Genomic DNA, 15,142 nt, shown 5'->3' with positions numbered 1-15,142 from the left:
ACACAGTAACACGTACTTATAGTACTGCCCCCGTGTAGAGAGATATATAGAGATAGAGAGAGATAGAGATATAGAGAGATATATAGAGATATATAGATAGAGGCATAGAGATATATAGAGATATAGAGAGATATATAGAGAGATATATAGAGAGATATACACACAGGAACGTGTACTTGTAGTACTGCCCCCCTGTGTAGAGAGATATATAGAGATATATATAGAGAGATATATAGAGAGAGATATAAAGATATAGAGATAGAGAGATATACACACAGTAACACGTACTTCTAGTACTGCCCCCCTGTGTAGAGAGATATATAGATACATATATATATAGAGATATAGAGAGATATAGAGAGATATATAGAGAGATATAGAGAGATATATAGAGAGATACATAGAGAGATATACACACAGTAACACGTACTTATAGTACTGCCCCCGTGTAGAGAGATATATAGAGATAGAGAGAGATAGAGATATAGAGAGATATATAGAGAGATATAGAGAGAGATAGAGATAGATATAGAGAGATATAGATGAGAGATATAGAGAGAGATATAGAGAGATAGAGAGATATAGAGAGATATACACACAGGAACGTGTACTTGTAGTACTGCCCCCCTGTGTAGAGAAATATATAGAGAGATATACACACAGTAACACGTACTTATAGTACTGCCCCCCTGTGTGGAGAGATATATAGCGAGATAGATATAGAGAGAGATATAGAGAGATATATATAGAGATATAGAGAGAGATAGAGAGAGATATACACACAGTAACACGTACTTGTAGTACTGCCCCCCTGTGTGGAGATACATAGAGAGAGATATAGAGATATAGAGAGAGATAGAGATATATAGAGATATATAGAGAGATATAGAGATAGAGAGAGATACACACACAGAGTAATACGTACTTGTAGTACTGCCCCCTGTGTGGAGATATAGAGAGAGATATAGAGATATATAGAGAGATATACACACAGAGAGTAACACGTACTTGTAGTACTGCCCCCCTGTGTAGAGATTTTTATATATAGAGATATGTAGAGATATATAGAGATATATAGAGATATAGAGATAGAGAGACATACACACAGAGAGTAACACGTACTTGTAGTACTGCCCCCATGTGTGGAGATACATAGATATATAGAGAGATATAGAGAGAGATATAGAGAGATAGATAGAGAGATATAGAGAGATATATAGAGATATAGAGAGAGATACATAGAGAGATATATAGGGTCTAGGTGGGGTCTAGGTGGGGTCTAGGTAGTGTCTAGGCGGGGTCTAGGCGGTGTCTAGGTGAGGTCTAGGTGGGGTCTAGGTAGGGTCTAGGCGGGGTCTAGGCGGTGTCTAGGTGGGGTCTAGGTAGGGTCTAGGTAGGGTCTAGGTAGGGTCTAGGTAGGGTCTAGGTAGGGTCTCGGTAGGGTCTAGGTAGGGTCTAGGTAGGGTCTAGGTGGGGTCTAGGTGGGGTCTAGGTAGGGTCTAGGTAGGGTCTAGGCGGGGTCTAGGTAGGGACTAGGTGGGGTCTAGGTAGGGTCTAGGTGGGGTCTAGGTAGGGTCTAGGTGGGGTCTAGGTAGGGTCTAGGTGGGGTCTAGGTAGGGTCTAGGTGGGGTCTAGGTAGGGTCTAGGTGGGGTCTAGGTAGGGTCTAGGTAGGGTCTAGGTAGGGTCTAGGCTGGGTCTAGGTGGGGTCTAGGTAGGGTCTAGGTAGGGTCTAGGTGGGGTCTAGGTAGGGTCTAGGTAGGGACTAGGTGGGGTCTAGGTAGGGTCTAGGTGGGGTCTAGGTGGGGTCTAGGCGGGGTCTAGGTGGGGTCTAGGTAGGGTCTAGGTAGGGTCTAGGTGGGGTCTAGGTAGGGTCTAGGTAGGTTCTAGGTAGGGTCTAGGTAGGGTCTAGGCGGGGTCTAGGTAGGGTCTAGGTAGGGTCTAGGTGGGGTCTAGGTAGGGTCTAGGTAGGTTCTAGGTAGGGTCTAGGTAGGGTCTAGGCGGGGTCTAGGTAGGGTCTAGGTAGGGTCTAGGTGGGGTCTAGGTGGGGTCTAGGTGGGGTCTAGGCAGGGTCTAGGTGGGGTCTAGGTGGGGTCTAGGCATGTTCTAGGCGGTGTCTAGGCATGTTCTAGGCATGTTCTAGGCTGTGTCTAGGCATGTTCTAGTTGGTGTCTAGGCATGTTCTAGGCTGTGTCTAGGCATGTTCTAGGCATGTTCTAGGCGGTGTCTAGGCGGTGTCTGGGCATGTTCTAGGCATATTCTAGGCTGTGTCTAGGCATGTTCTAGGCATATTCTAGGCGGTGTCTAGGCTGTGTCTAGGCATGTTCTAGGCATATTCTAGGCGGTGTCTAGGCTGTGTCTAGGCTGTGTCTAGGCATGTTCTAGGCGGTGTCTAGGCGGTGTCTAGGCATGTTCTAGGCATGTTCTAGGCGGTGTCTAGGCGGTGTCTGGGCATGTTCTAGGCATATTCTAGGCTGTGTCTAGGCATGTTCTAGGCATATTCTAGGCAGTGTCTAGGCTGTGTCTAGGCATGTTCTAGGCATATTCTAGGCGGTGTCTAGGCGGTGTCTAGGCATATTCTAGGTGGTGTCTAGGCGGGTGATCTAGGCGGTGTCTAGGCAGTGTCTAGGCTGTGTCTAGGCGGTGTCTAGGCATGTTCTAGGCTGTGTCTAGGCGGGTGATCTAGGCATGTTCTAGGCATGTTCTAGGCGGTGTCTAGGCGGTGTCTAGGCATGTTCTAGGCATATTCTAGGCGGTGTCTAGGCGGTGTCTAGGCATGTTCTAGGCTGTGTCTAGGCGGTGTCTAGGCGGTGTCTAGGCGGGAGATCTAGGCATGTTCTAGGCATGTTCTAGGCATGTTCTAGGCATGTTCTAGGCATATTCTAGGCGGTGTCTAGGCGGTGTCTAGGCTGTGTCTAGGCATGTTCTAGGTAGGGTCTAGGTATTGTCTAGGTGGGGTCTAGGCATGTTCTAGGCATGTTCTAGTCATGTTCTAGGCGGGTGATCTAGGCATGTTCTAGGCATGTTCTAGGCGGGTGATGATCTAGGCATGTTCTAGGCATGTTCTAGGCGGGTGATGATCTCGGCGGGTGATCTCGCCAGGGGCCCTGCGCGCCCTCCTGACTCACCCTTGAAGAAGTATGCGTGCTCCTGAGCCCGTCCTGAGCCCCTCCTGACTCACCCTTGAAGAAGTATGCGTGCTCCTGAGCCCGTCCTGAGCCCCTCCTGACTCACCCTTGAAGAAGTATGCGTGCTCCTGAGCCCGTCCTGAGCCCCTCCTGACTCACCCTTGAAGAAGTATGCGTGCTCCTGAGCCCGTCCTGAGCCCCTCCTGACTCACCCTTGAAGAAGTATGCGTGCTCCTGAGCCCGTCCTGAGCCCCTCCTGACTCACCCTTGAAGAAGTATGCGTGCTCCTGAGCCCGTCCTGAGCCCCTCCTGACTCACCCTTGAAGAAGTATGCGTGCTCCTGAGCCCGTCCTGAGCCCCTCCTGACTCACCCTTGAAGAAGTATGCGTGCTCCTGAGCCCGTCCTGAGCCCCTCCTGACTCACCCTTGAAGAAGTATGCGTGCTCCTGAGCCCGTCCTGAGCCCCTCCTGACTCACCCTTGAAGAAGTATGCGTGCTCCTGAGCCCGTCCTGAGCCCCTCCTGACTCACCCTTGAAGAAGTATGCGTGCTCCTGAGCCCGTCCTGAGCCCCTCCTGACTCACCCTTGAAGAAGTATGCGTGCTCCTGAGCCCGTCCTGAGCCCCTCCTGACTCACCCTTGAAGAAGTATGCGTGCTCCTGAGCCCGTCCTGAGCCCCTCCTGACTCACCCTTGAAGAAGTATGCGTGCTCCTGAGCCCGTCCTGAGCCCCTCCTGACTCACCCTTGAAGAAGTATGCGTGCTCCTGAGCCCGTCCTGAGCCCCTCCTGACTCACCCTTGAAGAAGTATGCGTGCTCCTGAGCCCGTCCTGAGCCCCTCCTGACTCACCCTTGAAGAAGTATGCGTGCTCCTGAGCCCGTCCTGAGCCCCTCCTGACTCACCCTTGAAGAAGTATGCGTGCTCCTGAGCCCGTCCTGAGCCCCTCCTGACTCACCCTTGAAGAAGTATGCGTGCTCCTGAGCCCGTCCTGAGCCCCTCCTGACTCACCCTTGAAGAAGTATGCGTGCTCCTGAGCCCGTCCTGAGCCCCTCCTGACTCACCCTTGAAGAAGTATGCGTGCTCCTGAGCCCGTCCTGAGCCCCTCCTGACTCACCCTTGAAGAAGTATGCGTGCTCCTGAGCCCGTCCTGAGCCCCTCCTGACTCACCCTTGAAGAAGTATGCGTGCTCCTGAGCCCGTCCTGAGCCCCTCCTGACTCACCCTTGAAGAAGTATGCGTGCTCCTGAGCCCGTCCTGAGCCCCTCCTGACTCACCCTTGAAGAAGTATGCGTGCTCCTGAGCCCGTCCTGAGCCCCTCCTGACTCACCCTTGAAGAAGTATGCGTGCTCCTGAGCCCGTCCTGAGCCCCTCCTGACTCACCCTTGAAGAAGTATGCGTGCTCCTGAGCCCGTCCTGAGCCCCTCCTGACTCACCCTTGAAGAAGTATGCGTGCTCCTGAGCCCGTCCTGAGCCCCTCCTGACTCACCCTTGAAGAAGTATGCGTGCTCCTGAGCCCGTCCTGAGCCCCTCCTGACTCACCCTTGAAGAAGTATGCGTGCTCCTGAGCCCGTCCGGAGCCCCTCCTGACTCACCCTTGAAGAAGTATGCGTGCTCCTGAGCCCGTCCTGAGCCCCTCCTGACTCACCCTTGAAGAAGTATGCGTGCTCCTGAGCCCGTCCTGAGCCCCTCCTGACTCACCCTTGAAGAAGTATGCGTGCTCCTGAGCCCGTCCTGAGCCCCTCCTGACTCACCCTTGAAGAAGTATGCGTGCTCCTGAGCCCGTCCTGAGCCCCTCCTGACTCACCCTTGAAGAAGTATGCGTGCTCCTGAGCCCGTCCTGAGCCCCTCCTGACTCACCCTTGAAGAAGTATGCGTGCTCCTGAGCCCGTCCTGAGCCCCTCCTGACTCACCCTTGAAGAAGTATGCGTGCTCCTGAGCCCGTCCTGAGCCCCTCCTGACTCACCCTTGAAGAAGTATGCGTGCTCCTGAGCCCGTCCTGAGCCCCTCCTGACTCACCCTTGAAGAAGTATGCGTGCTCCTGAGCCCGTCCTGAGCCCCTCCTGACTCACCCTTGAAGAAGTATGCGTGCTCCTGAGCCCGTCCTGAGCCCCTCCTGACTCACCCTTGAAGAAGTATGCGTGCTCCTGAGCCCGTCCTGAGCCCCTCCTGACTCACCCTTGAAGAAGTATGCGTGCTCCTGAGCCCGTCCTGAGCCCCTCCTGACTCACCCTTGAAGAAGTATGCGTGCTCCTGAGCCCGTCCTGAGCCCCTCCTGACTCACCCTTGAAGAAGTATGCGTGCTCCTGAGCCCGTCCTGAGCCCCTCCTGACTCACCCTTGAAGAAGTATGCGTGCTCCTGAGCCCGTCCTGAGCCCCTCCTGACTCACCCTTGAAGAAGTATGCGTGCTCCTGAGCCCGTCCTGAGCCCCTCCTGACTCACCCTTGAAGAAGTATGCGTGCTCCTGAGCCCGTCCTGAGCCCCTCCTGACTCACCCTTGAAGAAGTATGCGTGCTCCTGAGCCCGTCCGGAGCCCCTCCTGACTCACCCTTGAAGAAGTATGCGTGCTCCTGAGCCCGTCCTGAGCCCCTCCTGACTCACCCTTGAAGAAGTATGCGTGCTCCTGAGCCCGTCCTGAGCCCCTCCTGACTCACCCTTGAAGAAGTATGCGTGCTCCTGAGCCCGTCCTGAGCCCCTCCTGACTCACCCTTGAAGAAGTATGCGTGCTCCTGAGCCCGTCCTGAGCCCCTCCTGACTCACCCTTGAAGAAGTATGCGTGCTCCTGAGCCCGTCCTGAGCCCCTCCTGACTCACCCTTGAAGAAGTATGCGTGCTCCTGAGCCCGTCCTGAGCCCCTCCTGACTCACCCTTGAAGAAGTATGCGTGCTCCTGAGCCCGTCCTGAGCCCCTCCTGACTCACCCTTGAAGAAGTATGCGTGCTCCTGAGCCCGTCCTGAGCCCCTCCTGACTCACCCTTGAAGAAGTATGCGTGCTCCTGAGCCCGTCCTGCGCGCCCTCCTGACTCACCCTTGAAGAAGTATGCGTGCTCCTGAGCCCGTCCTGAGCCCCTCCTGACTCACCCTTGAAGAAGTATGCGTGCTCCTGAGCCCGTCCTGAGCCCCTCCTGACTCACCCTTGAAGAAGTATGCGTGCTCCTGAGCCCGTCCTGAGCCCCTCCTGACTCACCCTTGAAGAAGTATGCGTGCTCCTGAGCCCGTCCTGAGCCCCTCCTGACTCACCCTTGAAGAAGTATGCGTGCTCCTGAGCCCGTCCTGAGCCCCTCCTGACTCACCCTTGAAGAAGTATGCGTGCTCCTGAGCCCGTCCTGAGCCCCTCCTGACTCACCCTTGAAGAAGTATGCGTGCTCCTGAGCCCGTCCTGAGCCCCTCCTGACTCACCCTTGAAGAAGTATGCGTGCTCCTGAGCCCGTCCTGAGCGCCTCCTGACTCACCCTTGAAGAAGTATGCGTGCTCCTGAGCCCGTCCTGAGCCCCTCCTGACTCACCCTTGAAGAAGTATGCGTGCTCCTGAGCCCGTCCTGAGCCCCTCCTGACTCACCCTTGAAGAAGTATGCGTGCTCCTGAGCCCGTCCTGAGCCCCTCCTGACTCACCCTTGAAGAAGTATGCGTGCTCCTGAGCCCGTCCTGAGCCCCTCCTGACTCACCCTTGAAGAAGTATGCGTGCTCCTGAGCCCGTCCTGAGCCCCTCCTGACTCACCCTTGAAGAAGTATGCGTGCTCCTGAGCCCGTCCTGAGCCCCTCCTGACTCACCCTTGAAGAAGTATGCGTGCTCCTGAGCCCGTCCTGAGCCCCTCCTGACTCACCCTTGAAGAAGTATGCGTGCTCCTGAGCCCGTCCTGAGCCCCTCCTGACTCACCCTTGAAGAAGTATGCGTGCTCCTGAGCCCGTCCTGAGCCCCTCCTGACTCACCCTTGAAGAAGTATGCGTGCTCCTGAGCCCGTCCTGAGCCCCTCCTGACTCACCCTTGAAGAAGTATGCGTGCTCCTGAGCCCGTCCTGAGCCCCTCCTGACTCACCCTTGAAGAAGTATGCGTGCTCCTGAGCCCGTCCTGAGCCCCTCCTGACTCACCCTTGAAGAAGTATGCGTGCTCCTGAGCCCGTCCTGAGCCCCTCCTGACTCACCCTTGAAGAAGTATGCGTGCTCCTGAGCCCGTCCTGAGCCCCTCCTGACTCACCCTTGAAGAAGTATGCGTGCTCCTGAGCCCGTCCTGAGCCCCTCCTGACTCACCCTTGAAGAAGTATGCGTGCTCCTGAGCCCGTCCTGAGCCCCTCCTGACTCACCCTTGAAGAAGTATGCGTGCTCCTGAGCCCGTCCGGAGCCCCTCCTGACTCACCCTTGAAGAAGTATGCGTGCTCCTGAGCCCGTCCTGAGCCCCTCCTGACTCACCCTTGAAGAAGTATGCGTGCTCCTGAGCCCGTCCTGAGCCCCTCCTGACTCACCCTTGAAGAAGTATGCGTGCTCCTGAGCCCGTCCTGAGCCCCTCCTGACTCACCCTTGAAGAAGTATGCGTGCTCCTGAGCCCGTCCTGAGCCCCTCCTGACTCACCCTTGAAGAAGTATGCGTGCTCCTGAGCCCGTCCGGAGCGCGGAGCGGCGAAGGCCGCGTCCGGGGCCGCGGGGACCCGCGGGAAGCCCCGCGAGAGGCTCCGTGGGAAGCCGCGGTCGAGCACCCCGTCCGTGAAGCGCCAGTACTTGTCTCCCTGGAGCGGACACACACGGACACACACGGAGAAAGACACACACACGGACACACAGGCAATGACACACACACACAGATACAGACAATGACACACAGACAATGACACACAATGACACACACACAGACAATGACACAGACAATGACACAGACACAAACACTGACACACACACAGACAATGACACACACAGACACACACACAGACAATGACACACACAGACAATGACACACACAATGACACACACACACAGACACACACACAGACAAAGACACACACACACAGACACAGACACACGGACACAGACACACACACACAGGCAATGACGCACACAGACAATGACACACACAATGACACACACAGACAGACACACACACAGAATGACAGACACACACACACACACAGACACACACACACAGACAATGACACAGACACACAGACACACACACAGACAATGACACACACACAGACAATGACACAGACAATGACACAGACACACACACACAGACAATGACACAGACACACACACACAGACAATGACACAGACACACACACAGACAATGACACACACACACAGACACACACACACAGACAATGACACAGACACACAGACACACACACACAGACAATGACACAGACACACAGACACACACACACAGACAATGACACAGACACACAGACAGACAGACACACAGACAAAGACACACACACAGACAATGACACACACACACACAGACACACACACAGACAATGACACACACAATGACACACACACACACACAGACAAAGACAATGACACACACAATGACACAGACACACACAGACACACACACAGACAAAGACACAGACACAGACAAAGACACACACACACACAGAGACACACACAGACAATGACAACAACAACAACCGCCATTCGCCACTAAGTGGCGGCACATAGCCTGGCACACGACGCTTGTGCCAGGCTATGTGCACCCTGAGGCCACGTGAAGTGTCGAACGCCCGCTGGCAGGAGGTCACTGGGCAGACCCAGGTGCCACGGGTCGACTGACTGAGATGACTGGCTGATGCACCACCTGTGCCTCCTACTGTGCCAACCTGCTGTGCTTTAGCCACCCGGCGCTGCGCTCGTTGTTGTGAGCGTCGCTCCTCCGCCCTCCGTTGTTGTTGGAGGGCGACTGCCTCCAACTGCCCAGTAGCATCCTTCACGAGCCTCCTCCACAGAGGCCGATCTTGACACCGCTGGTACCAGTCATCGGCAAGTCCACTCAGCTCCACGTCCTCCTGTACCACATCACTCCATCTCTTCTCTAGCCCGTGCCGCGCCCGCTTAGCCCCCTCAATCCGGCCAAACAAAAGCTGTTTCGGCATGCGGTGGCTGGGCATGCGGGCTACATGACCCAGCCAACGCAGCCTTGCCCGCCGGAGGAGCTCACCGATGGGACCTTGCCCAGATCTTTCAAGGATTTGTGAGCTCCTCACACAATCCAGTCTGGTTAAACCCAGGATGGATCGTAGGCAGGCCAGCCTAAATGTTTCTAACCGGCGAAGATGTTCCATTAGGGGGGTCCACGTTTCGCAAGCGTAGAGAAGGGAGGGAATGACCGTGGCCGAGAAGACCTGAAGCTTCGTGCGGAGCGACAGACCAGGTAGCTTCCACACAGCGTTACGCAACCGATGAAAAGATATTGCCGCTCGACTGATTCGGAGTGAGACCTCCGCTGTTAAACTGGAGCCAGTCATAAGCACACTGCTCAGGTATGGGAAAGTCTCCAATCTCTCCACAACTGCCCCATCACCGATTGGGAGTTGTGGGGGTTGAGTGTCCGATGGTACAAAATACCCAGGCAGGTGCTCAGTTTTGGTGTGGGGCTGATGGTAAGGCCCCACCTCTTAGTGGCACGCTCCAGTCTCAGCAGCAGCGTCTCCAACTCCTCCTCTGAGTGAGCAGCTATTACCAAATCATCGGCATACATAACGTGGTTGAGCAGTAGGGAGCCCATCCCTTGACCGCACCCGGAGGTGACGGGGGTGGGTGTGCATCGATCAGCCTCCGGAAGCACGCAGGAAGCACTCGGGAAGCACTCGGGGGAGCACGTGGGGAGCACGTGGGGAGCACGTGGGGAGCACGTGGGGAGCACCTTGAAGATGTAGGACAGCGCCTGGCAGTTGATGCGCGTGAAGGCCGCGTCCACGGGGGGCGGAACCCCCCACGCCTCCTCGATCAGCCGGGGCTGGCTGGGGGAGCCTCCGGACACGGGGAAGAGCTCCCAGACATACAGCCCTGGGGGGGGGGGGCAGGGTGGGGGGGAGGTGGTGAGAGTGGGGGGCTCGCTCGGAGAGATGGTAGTGGATAGGGCATAGACTCAGCACTAAACCAAAGACTCAACACTATACCATAGACTCTCAACACTGCACCATAGACTCAGCACTGCACCATAGACCCAACACTGCATCATAGATTCAGCATTGCACCATAGACTCAACACTACACCATAGACTCAAGACTGCACCATAGACCCAACACTGCACCATAGACTCAGCATTGCACCATAGACTCAACACTGCACCATAGACTCAGCACTGCACCATAGACTCTCAACACTACACCATAGACTCAACACTACACCATAGACTCAACACTACACCATAGACTGAACACTGCATCATAGACTCAACACTACCCATAGACTCAACACTGCACCATAGACCCACCACTACACCATAGACTCAGCATTGCACCATAGACTCAACACTGCACCATAGACTCAGCACTACACCATAGACTCAACACTACCCATAGACTCAACACTGCACCATAGACTCAGCACTGCACCATAGACTCAACACTGCACCATAGACTCAAGACTGCACCATAGACCCAACACTGCACCATAGACTCAGCACTGCACCATAGACTCAGCACTGCACCATAGACTCAGCACTGCACCATAGACTCAACACTGCACCATAGACTCAGCACTGCACCATAGACTCTCAACACTACACCATAGACTCAACACTACACCATAGACTCAACACTACACCATAGACTGAACACTGCATCATAGACTCAACACTGCACCATAGACTCAGCACTGCACCATAGACTCTACACTGCACCGGAGACTCAACACTGCACCATAGACTCAGCACTGCACCATAGACTCAGCACTGCACCATAGACTCAACACTGCACCATAGACTCAACACTGCACCATAGACTCTACACTGCACCGGAGACTCAACACTGCACCATAGACTCAACACTGCACCATAGACTCAGCACTGCACCATAGACTCAACACTGCACCATAGACTCAACACTGCACCATAGATTCAGCACTGCACCATAGACTCAGCACTGCACCATAGACTCAGCACTGCACCATAGACTCAACACTGCACCATAGACCCAACACTGCCCTATAGACTCAACACTACACCATAGACTCAACACTGCCCTATAGACTCAACACTGCCCTATAGACTCAACACTACACCATAGACCCAACACTGCACCATAGACTCAGCACTGCACCATAGACTCAACACTGCACCATAGACTCAACACTGCCCTATAGACTCAACACTGCCCTATATACTCAACACTACACCATAGACCCAACACTGCACCATAGACTCAGCACTGCACCATAGACTCAACACTGCACCATAGACTCAACACTGCCCTATAGACTCAACACTACACCATAGACCCAACACTGCACCATAGACTCAGCACTGCACCATAGACTCAGCACTGCACAATAGACTCAGCACTGCACCATAGACTCTCAACATTGCACCACAGACTCTCAACACTGCACCATAGACTCAAAACTCCACCAAAGACTCAACACTGCACCATAGACTCAGCACTGCACCATAGACTCAACACTACCCATAGACTCAGCACTGCACCATAGACTCAACACTGCATCATAGACTCAACACTGCACCATAGACTCTACACTGCACCATAGACTCAACACTGCACCATAGACCCAACACTGCACCATAGACTCAGCACTGCACCATAGACTCAACACTGCACCATAGACTCAACACTACCCATAGACTCAACACTGCACCATAGACTCTCAACACTACACCATAGACTCAACACTGCACCATAGACTCAACACTGCACCATATACTCAGCACTGCACCATAGACTCTACACTGCACCGGAGACTCAACACTGCACCATAGACTCAGCACTGCACCATAGACTCAGCACTGCACCATAGACTCAGCACAGCACCATAGACTCAGCACTGCACCATAGACTCAGCACTGCACCATAGACTCTCAACATTGCACCACAGACTCTCAACACTGCACCATAGACTCAAAACTCCACCAAAGACTCAACACTGCACCATAGACTCAACACTGCACCATATACTCAGCATTGCACCATAGACTTAACACTGCACCATAGACTCAACACTGCACCATAGACTTAACACTGCACCATAGACTCAACACTGCACCATAGACTCAACACTGCACCATAGACTCAGCACTGCACCACAGACTCAACACTGTACCATAGACTCAACACTGCACCATAGACTCAACACTGCATCATAGACTCAACACTGTACCATAGACTCAACACTGCACCATAGACTCAACACTGTACCATAGACTCAACACTTTACCATAGACTCAACACTGTACCATACACTCAACACTGCACCACAGACTCTCAACACTGCACCATAGACTCAACACTGCCCATAGACTCAACACTGCCCATAGAGTCAACACTGCACCATAGACTCAGCACTGCACCCTAGACTCAACACTGCACCATAGACCCAACACTGCACCATAGACCCAACACTGCACCATAGACTCAACACTGCACCATAGACCCAACACTGCACCATAGACCCAACACTGCACCATAGACTCAACACTGCACCATAGACCCAACACTGCACCATAGACTCAACACTGCATTATAGACTCAACACTGCACCATAGACTCCCAACACTGCACCATAGACTCCCAACACTGCACCGTAGACTCCCAACACTGCACCACAGACTCAACACTGCACCATAGACTCAACACTGCACCATAGACTCCCAACACTGCACCGTAGACTCCCAACACTGCACCACAGACTCTCAACACTGCACCATAGACTCAACACTGCACCATAGACTCCCAACACTAAACCGTAGACTCCCAACACTACACTACAGACTCCCAACACTGCACCGTAGACTCCCAACACTGCACCATAGACTCTCAACACTACACCACAGACTCTCAACACTACACCATAGACTCAACACTACACCGTAGACCCAACACTACACCATAGACTCTCAGCACTACACCCTAGACCCAACACTGCACCATAGACTCAACACTGCACCACAGACTCTCAACACTGCACCACAGAATCTCAACACTACACCATAGACTCAACACTGCACCATAGACTCAACACTGCACCATAGACTCAACACTGCACCATAGACTCTCAACACTGCACCACAGACTCTCAACACTACACCACAGACTCCCAGCACTGCACCATAGACCCCAACACTGCACCGTAGACTCTCAACACTGCACCACAGACTCCCAACACTGCACCGTAGACCCCAACACTGCACCACAGAATCTCAACACTACACCATAGACTCAACACTGCACCATAGACTCCCAGCACTGCACCGTAGACTCCCAACACTGCACCGTAGACTCCCAACACTAAACCGTAGACTCCCAACACTGCACCGTAGACTCCCAACACTAAACCGTAGACTCCCAACACTAAACCGTAGACTCCCAACACTGCACCGTAGACCCCAACACTGCACCATAGACTCAACACTGCACCACAGACTCCCAACACTGCACCGTAGACTCCCAACACTAAACCGTAGACTCCCAACACTGCACCACAGACTCCCAGCACTGCACCGTAGACCCCAACACTGCACCACAGACTCAACACTGCACCATAGACTCTCAACACTGCACCATAGACTGAGCACTGCACCGTAGACCCCAACACTGCACCACAGAATCTCAACACTGCACCGTAGACCCCAACACTGCACCACAGACTCAACACTGCACCATAGACTCTCAACACTGCACCACAGAATCTCAACACTGCACCACAGACTCTCAACACTACACCGCAGACTCAACACTGCACCATAGACTCAACACTGCACCATAGACTCAGCACTACACCATAGACCCAACACTACACCACAGACTCTCAACACTGCACCACAGACTCAACACTGCACCACAGACTCTCAAACACTGCACCACAGACCCAACACTACACCACAGACTCTCAATACTACACCATTGACCCAACACTGCACCATAGACTCAGCACTGCACCATAGACTCAGCACTGCACCACAGACTCAACACTGCACCATAGACTCAACACTGCACCATAGGCTCAACACTGCACAATAGACTCAGCACTGCACCATAGACTCAGCACTACACCATAGACTCCCAACACTGCACCACAGACTCTCAGCACTACACCATAGACTCTCAACACTACACCACAGACTCTCAACACTACACCGTAGACCCAACACTACACCACAGACTCTCAATACTACACCATAGACACAACACTACACCACAGACTCTCAACACTACACCACAGACTCTCAACACTACACCGTAGACCCAACACTACACCGCAGACTCCCAGCACTGCACCGTAGGACTCCGTACCACGGAAGGCGAGCACGCTCCCGTTGGGCGTAGTCATGAACGCGTCGAACGCCTCGCCACTGCACAGCTCCGCTGGGGGGGGCGAGCCCCGGGCCTCCGTGGACCCCCCCCCGGGGGTTGGGGCGGGGGCGAGCGGGGGGCCCTCCCCGCGGGGTCCTCCGGGGGGCCCCGCGCCGTGCGGGCGCTGGGAGCCGGGCCTCTGGTCGACGGACTCGGAGGACGGCGGTCTCAGGGGTGGTCGCGGAGGCTGCGGTCGCTGGTGTGACGTTGGTGGGACCTAGGGAGAGAGGAGGACGAGTATGGTGGTGGTGGTGGTGGGGGTGGTGGTGGTGGGGTTGGTGGTGGTGGTGGTGGGGTTGGTGGTGGTGGTGATGGTGGTGGTGGTGGTGGTGGGGGTGGTGGTGGTGGGGTTGGTGGTGGTGGTGGTGGGGTTGGTGGTGGTGGTGATGGTGGTGGTGGTGGTGGTGGTGGTGGGGGTGGTGGTGGTGGTGGTGGTGGTGGTGGTGGGGGTGGTGGTGGTGGTGGTGGTGGTGGGGGTGGTGGTGGTGGTGGTGGTGGGGGTGGTGG

The 15,142-nt window shown here is 54.3% G+C and overlaps 1 protein-coding gene across 1 annotated transcript in view; it reads right to left on the bottom strand.

Annotated features, from left to right (window-relative positions):
* LOC116958403 (uncharacterized) overlaps positions 1–15,142 on the bottom strand; it is a 103,636-nt gene that overhangs the window by 62,547 nt on the left and 25,947 nt on the right. Inside the window, exons 6-8 of the mRNA XM_076064777.1 lie at positions 14,576–14,852; positions 9,972–10,114; positions 7,686–7,839 (exon numbers count right to left, since the gene is read on the bottom strand). Of these exons, the coding sequence (XP_075920892.1) occupies positions 7,686–7,839; positions 9,972–10,114; positions 14,576–14,852 (574 nt within the window). The remainder of the gene's footprint in view (positions 1–7,685; positions 7,840–9,971; positions 10,115–14,575; positions 14,853–15,142) is intronic.

This window comes from Petromyzon marinus, unplaced genomic scaffold (assembly GCF_048934315.1).
Source record: "Petromyzon marinus isolate PM22_M1 ecotype Great Lakes invasive population unplaced genomic scaffold, UKy_Petmar_22M1.pri1.0 PM_Scaffold_70, whole genome shotgun sequence".
In the NCBI taxonomy this organism is placed as follows: Eukaryota; Metazoa; Chordata; class Hyperoartia; order Petromyzontiformes; family Petromyzontidae; genus Petromyzon; species Petromyzon marinus.
This window is presented reverse-complemented; position numbering and strand designations above follow the sequence as displayed.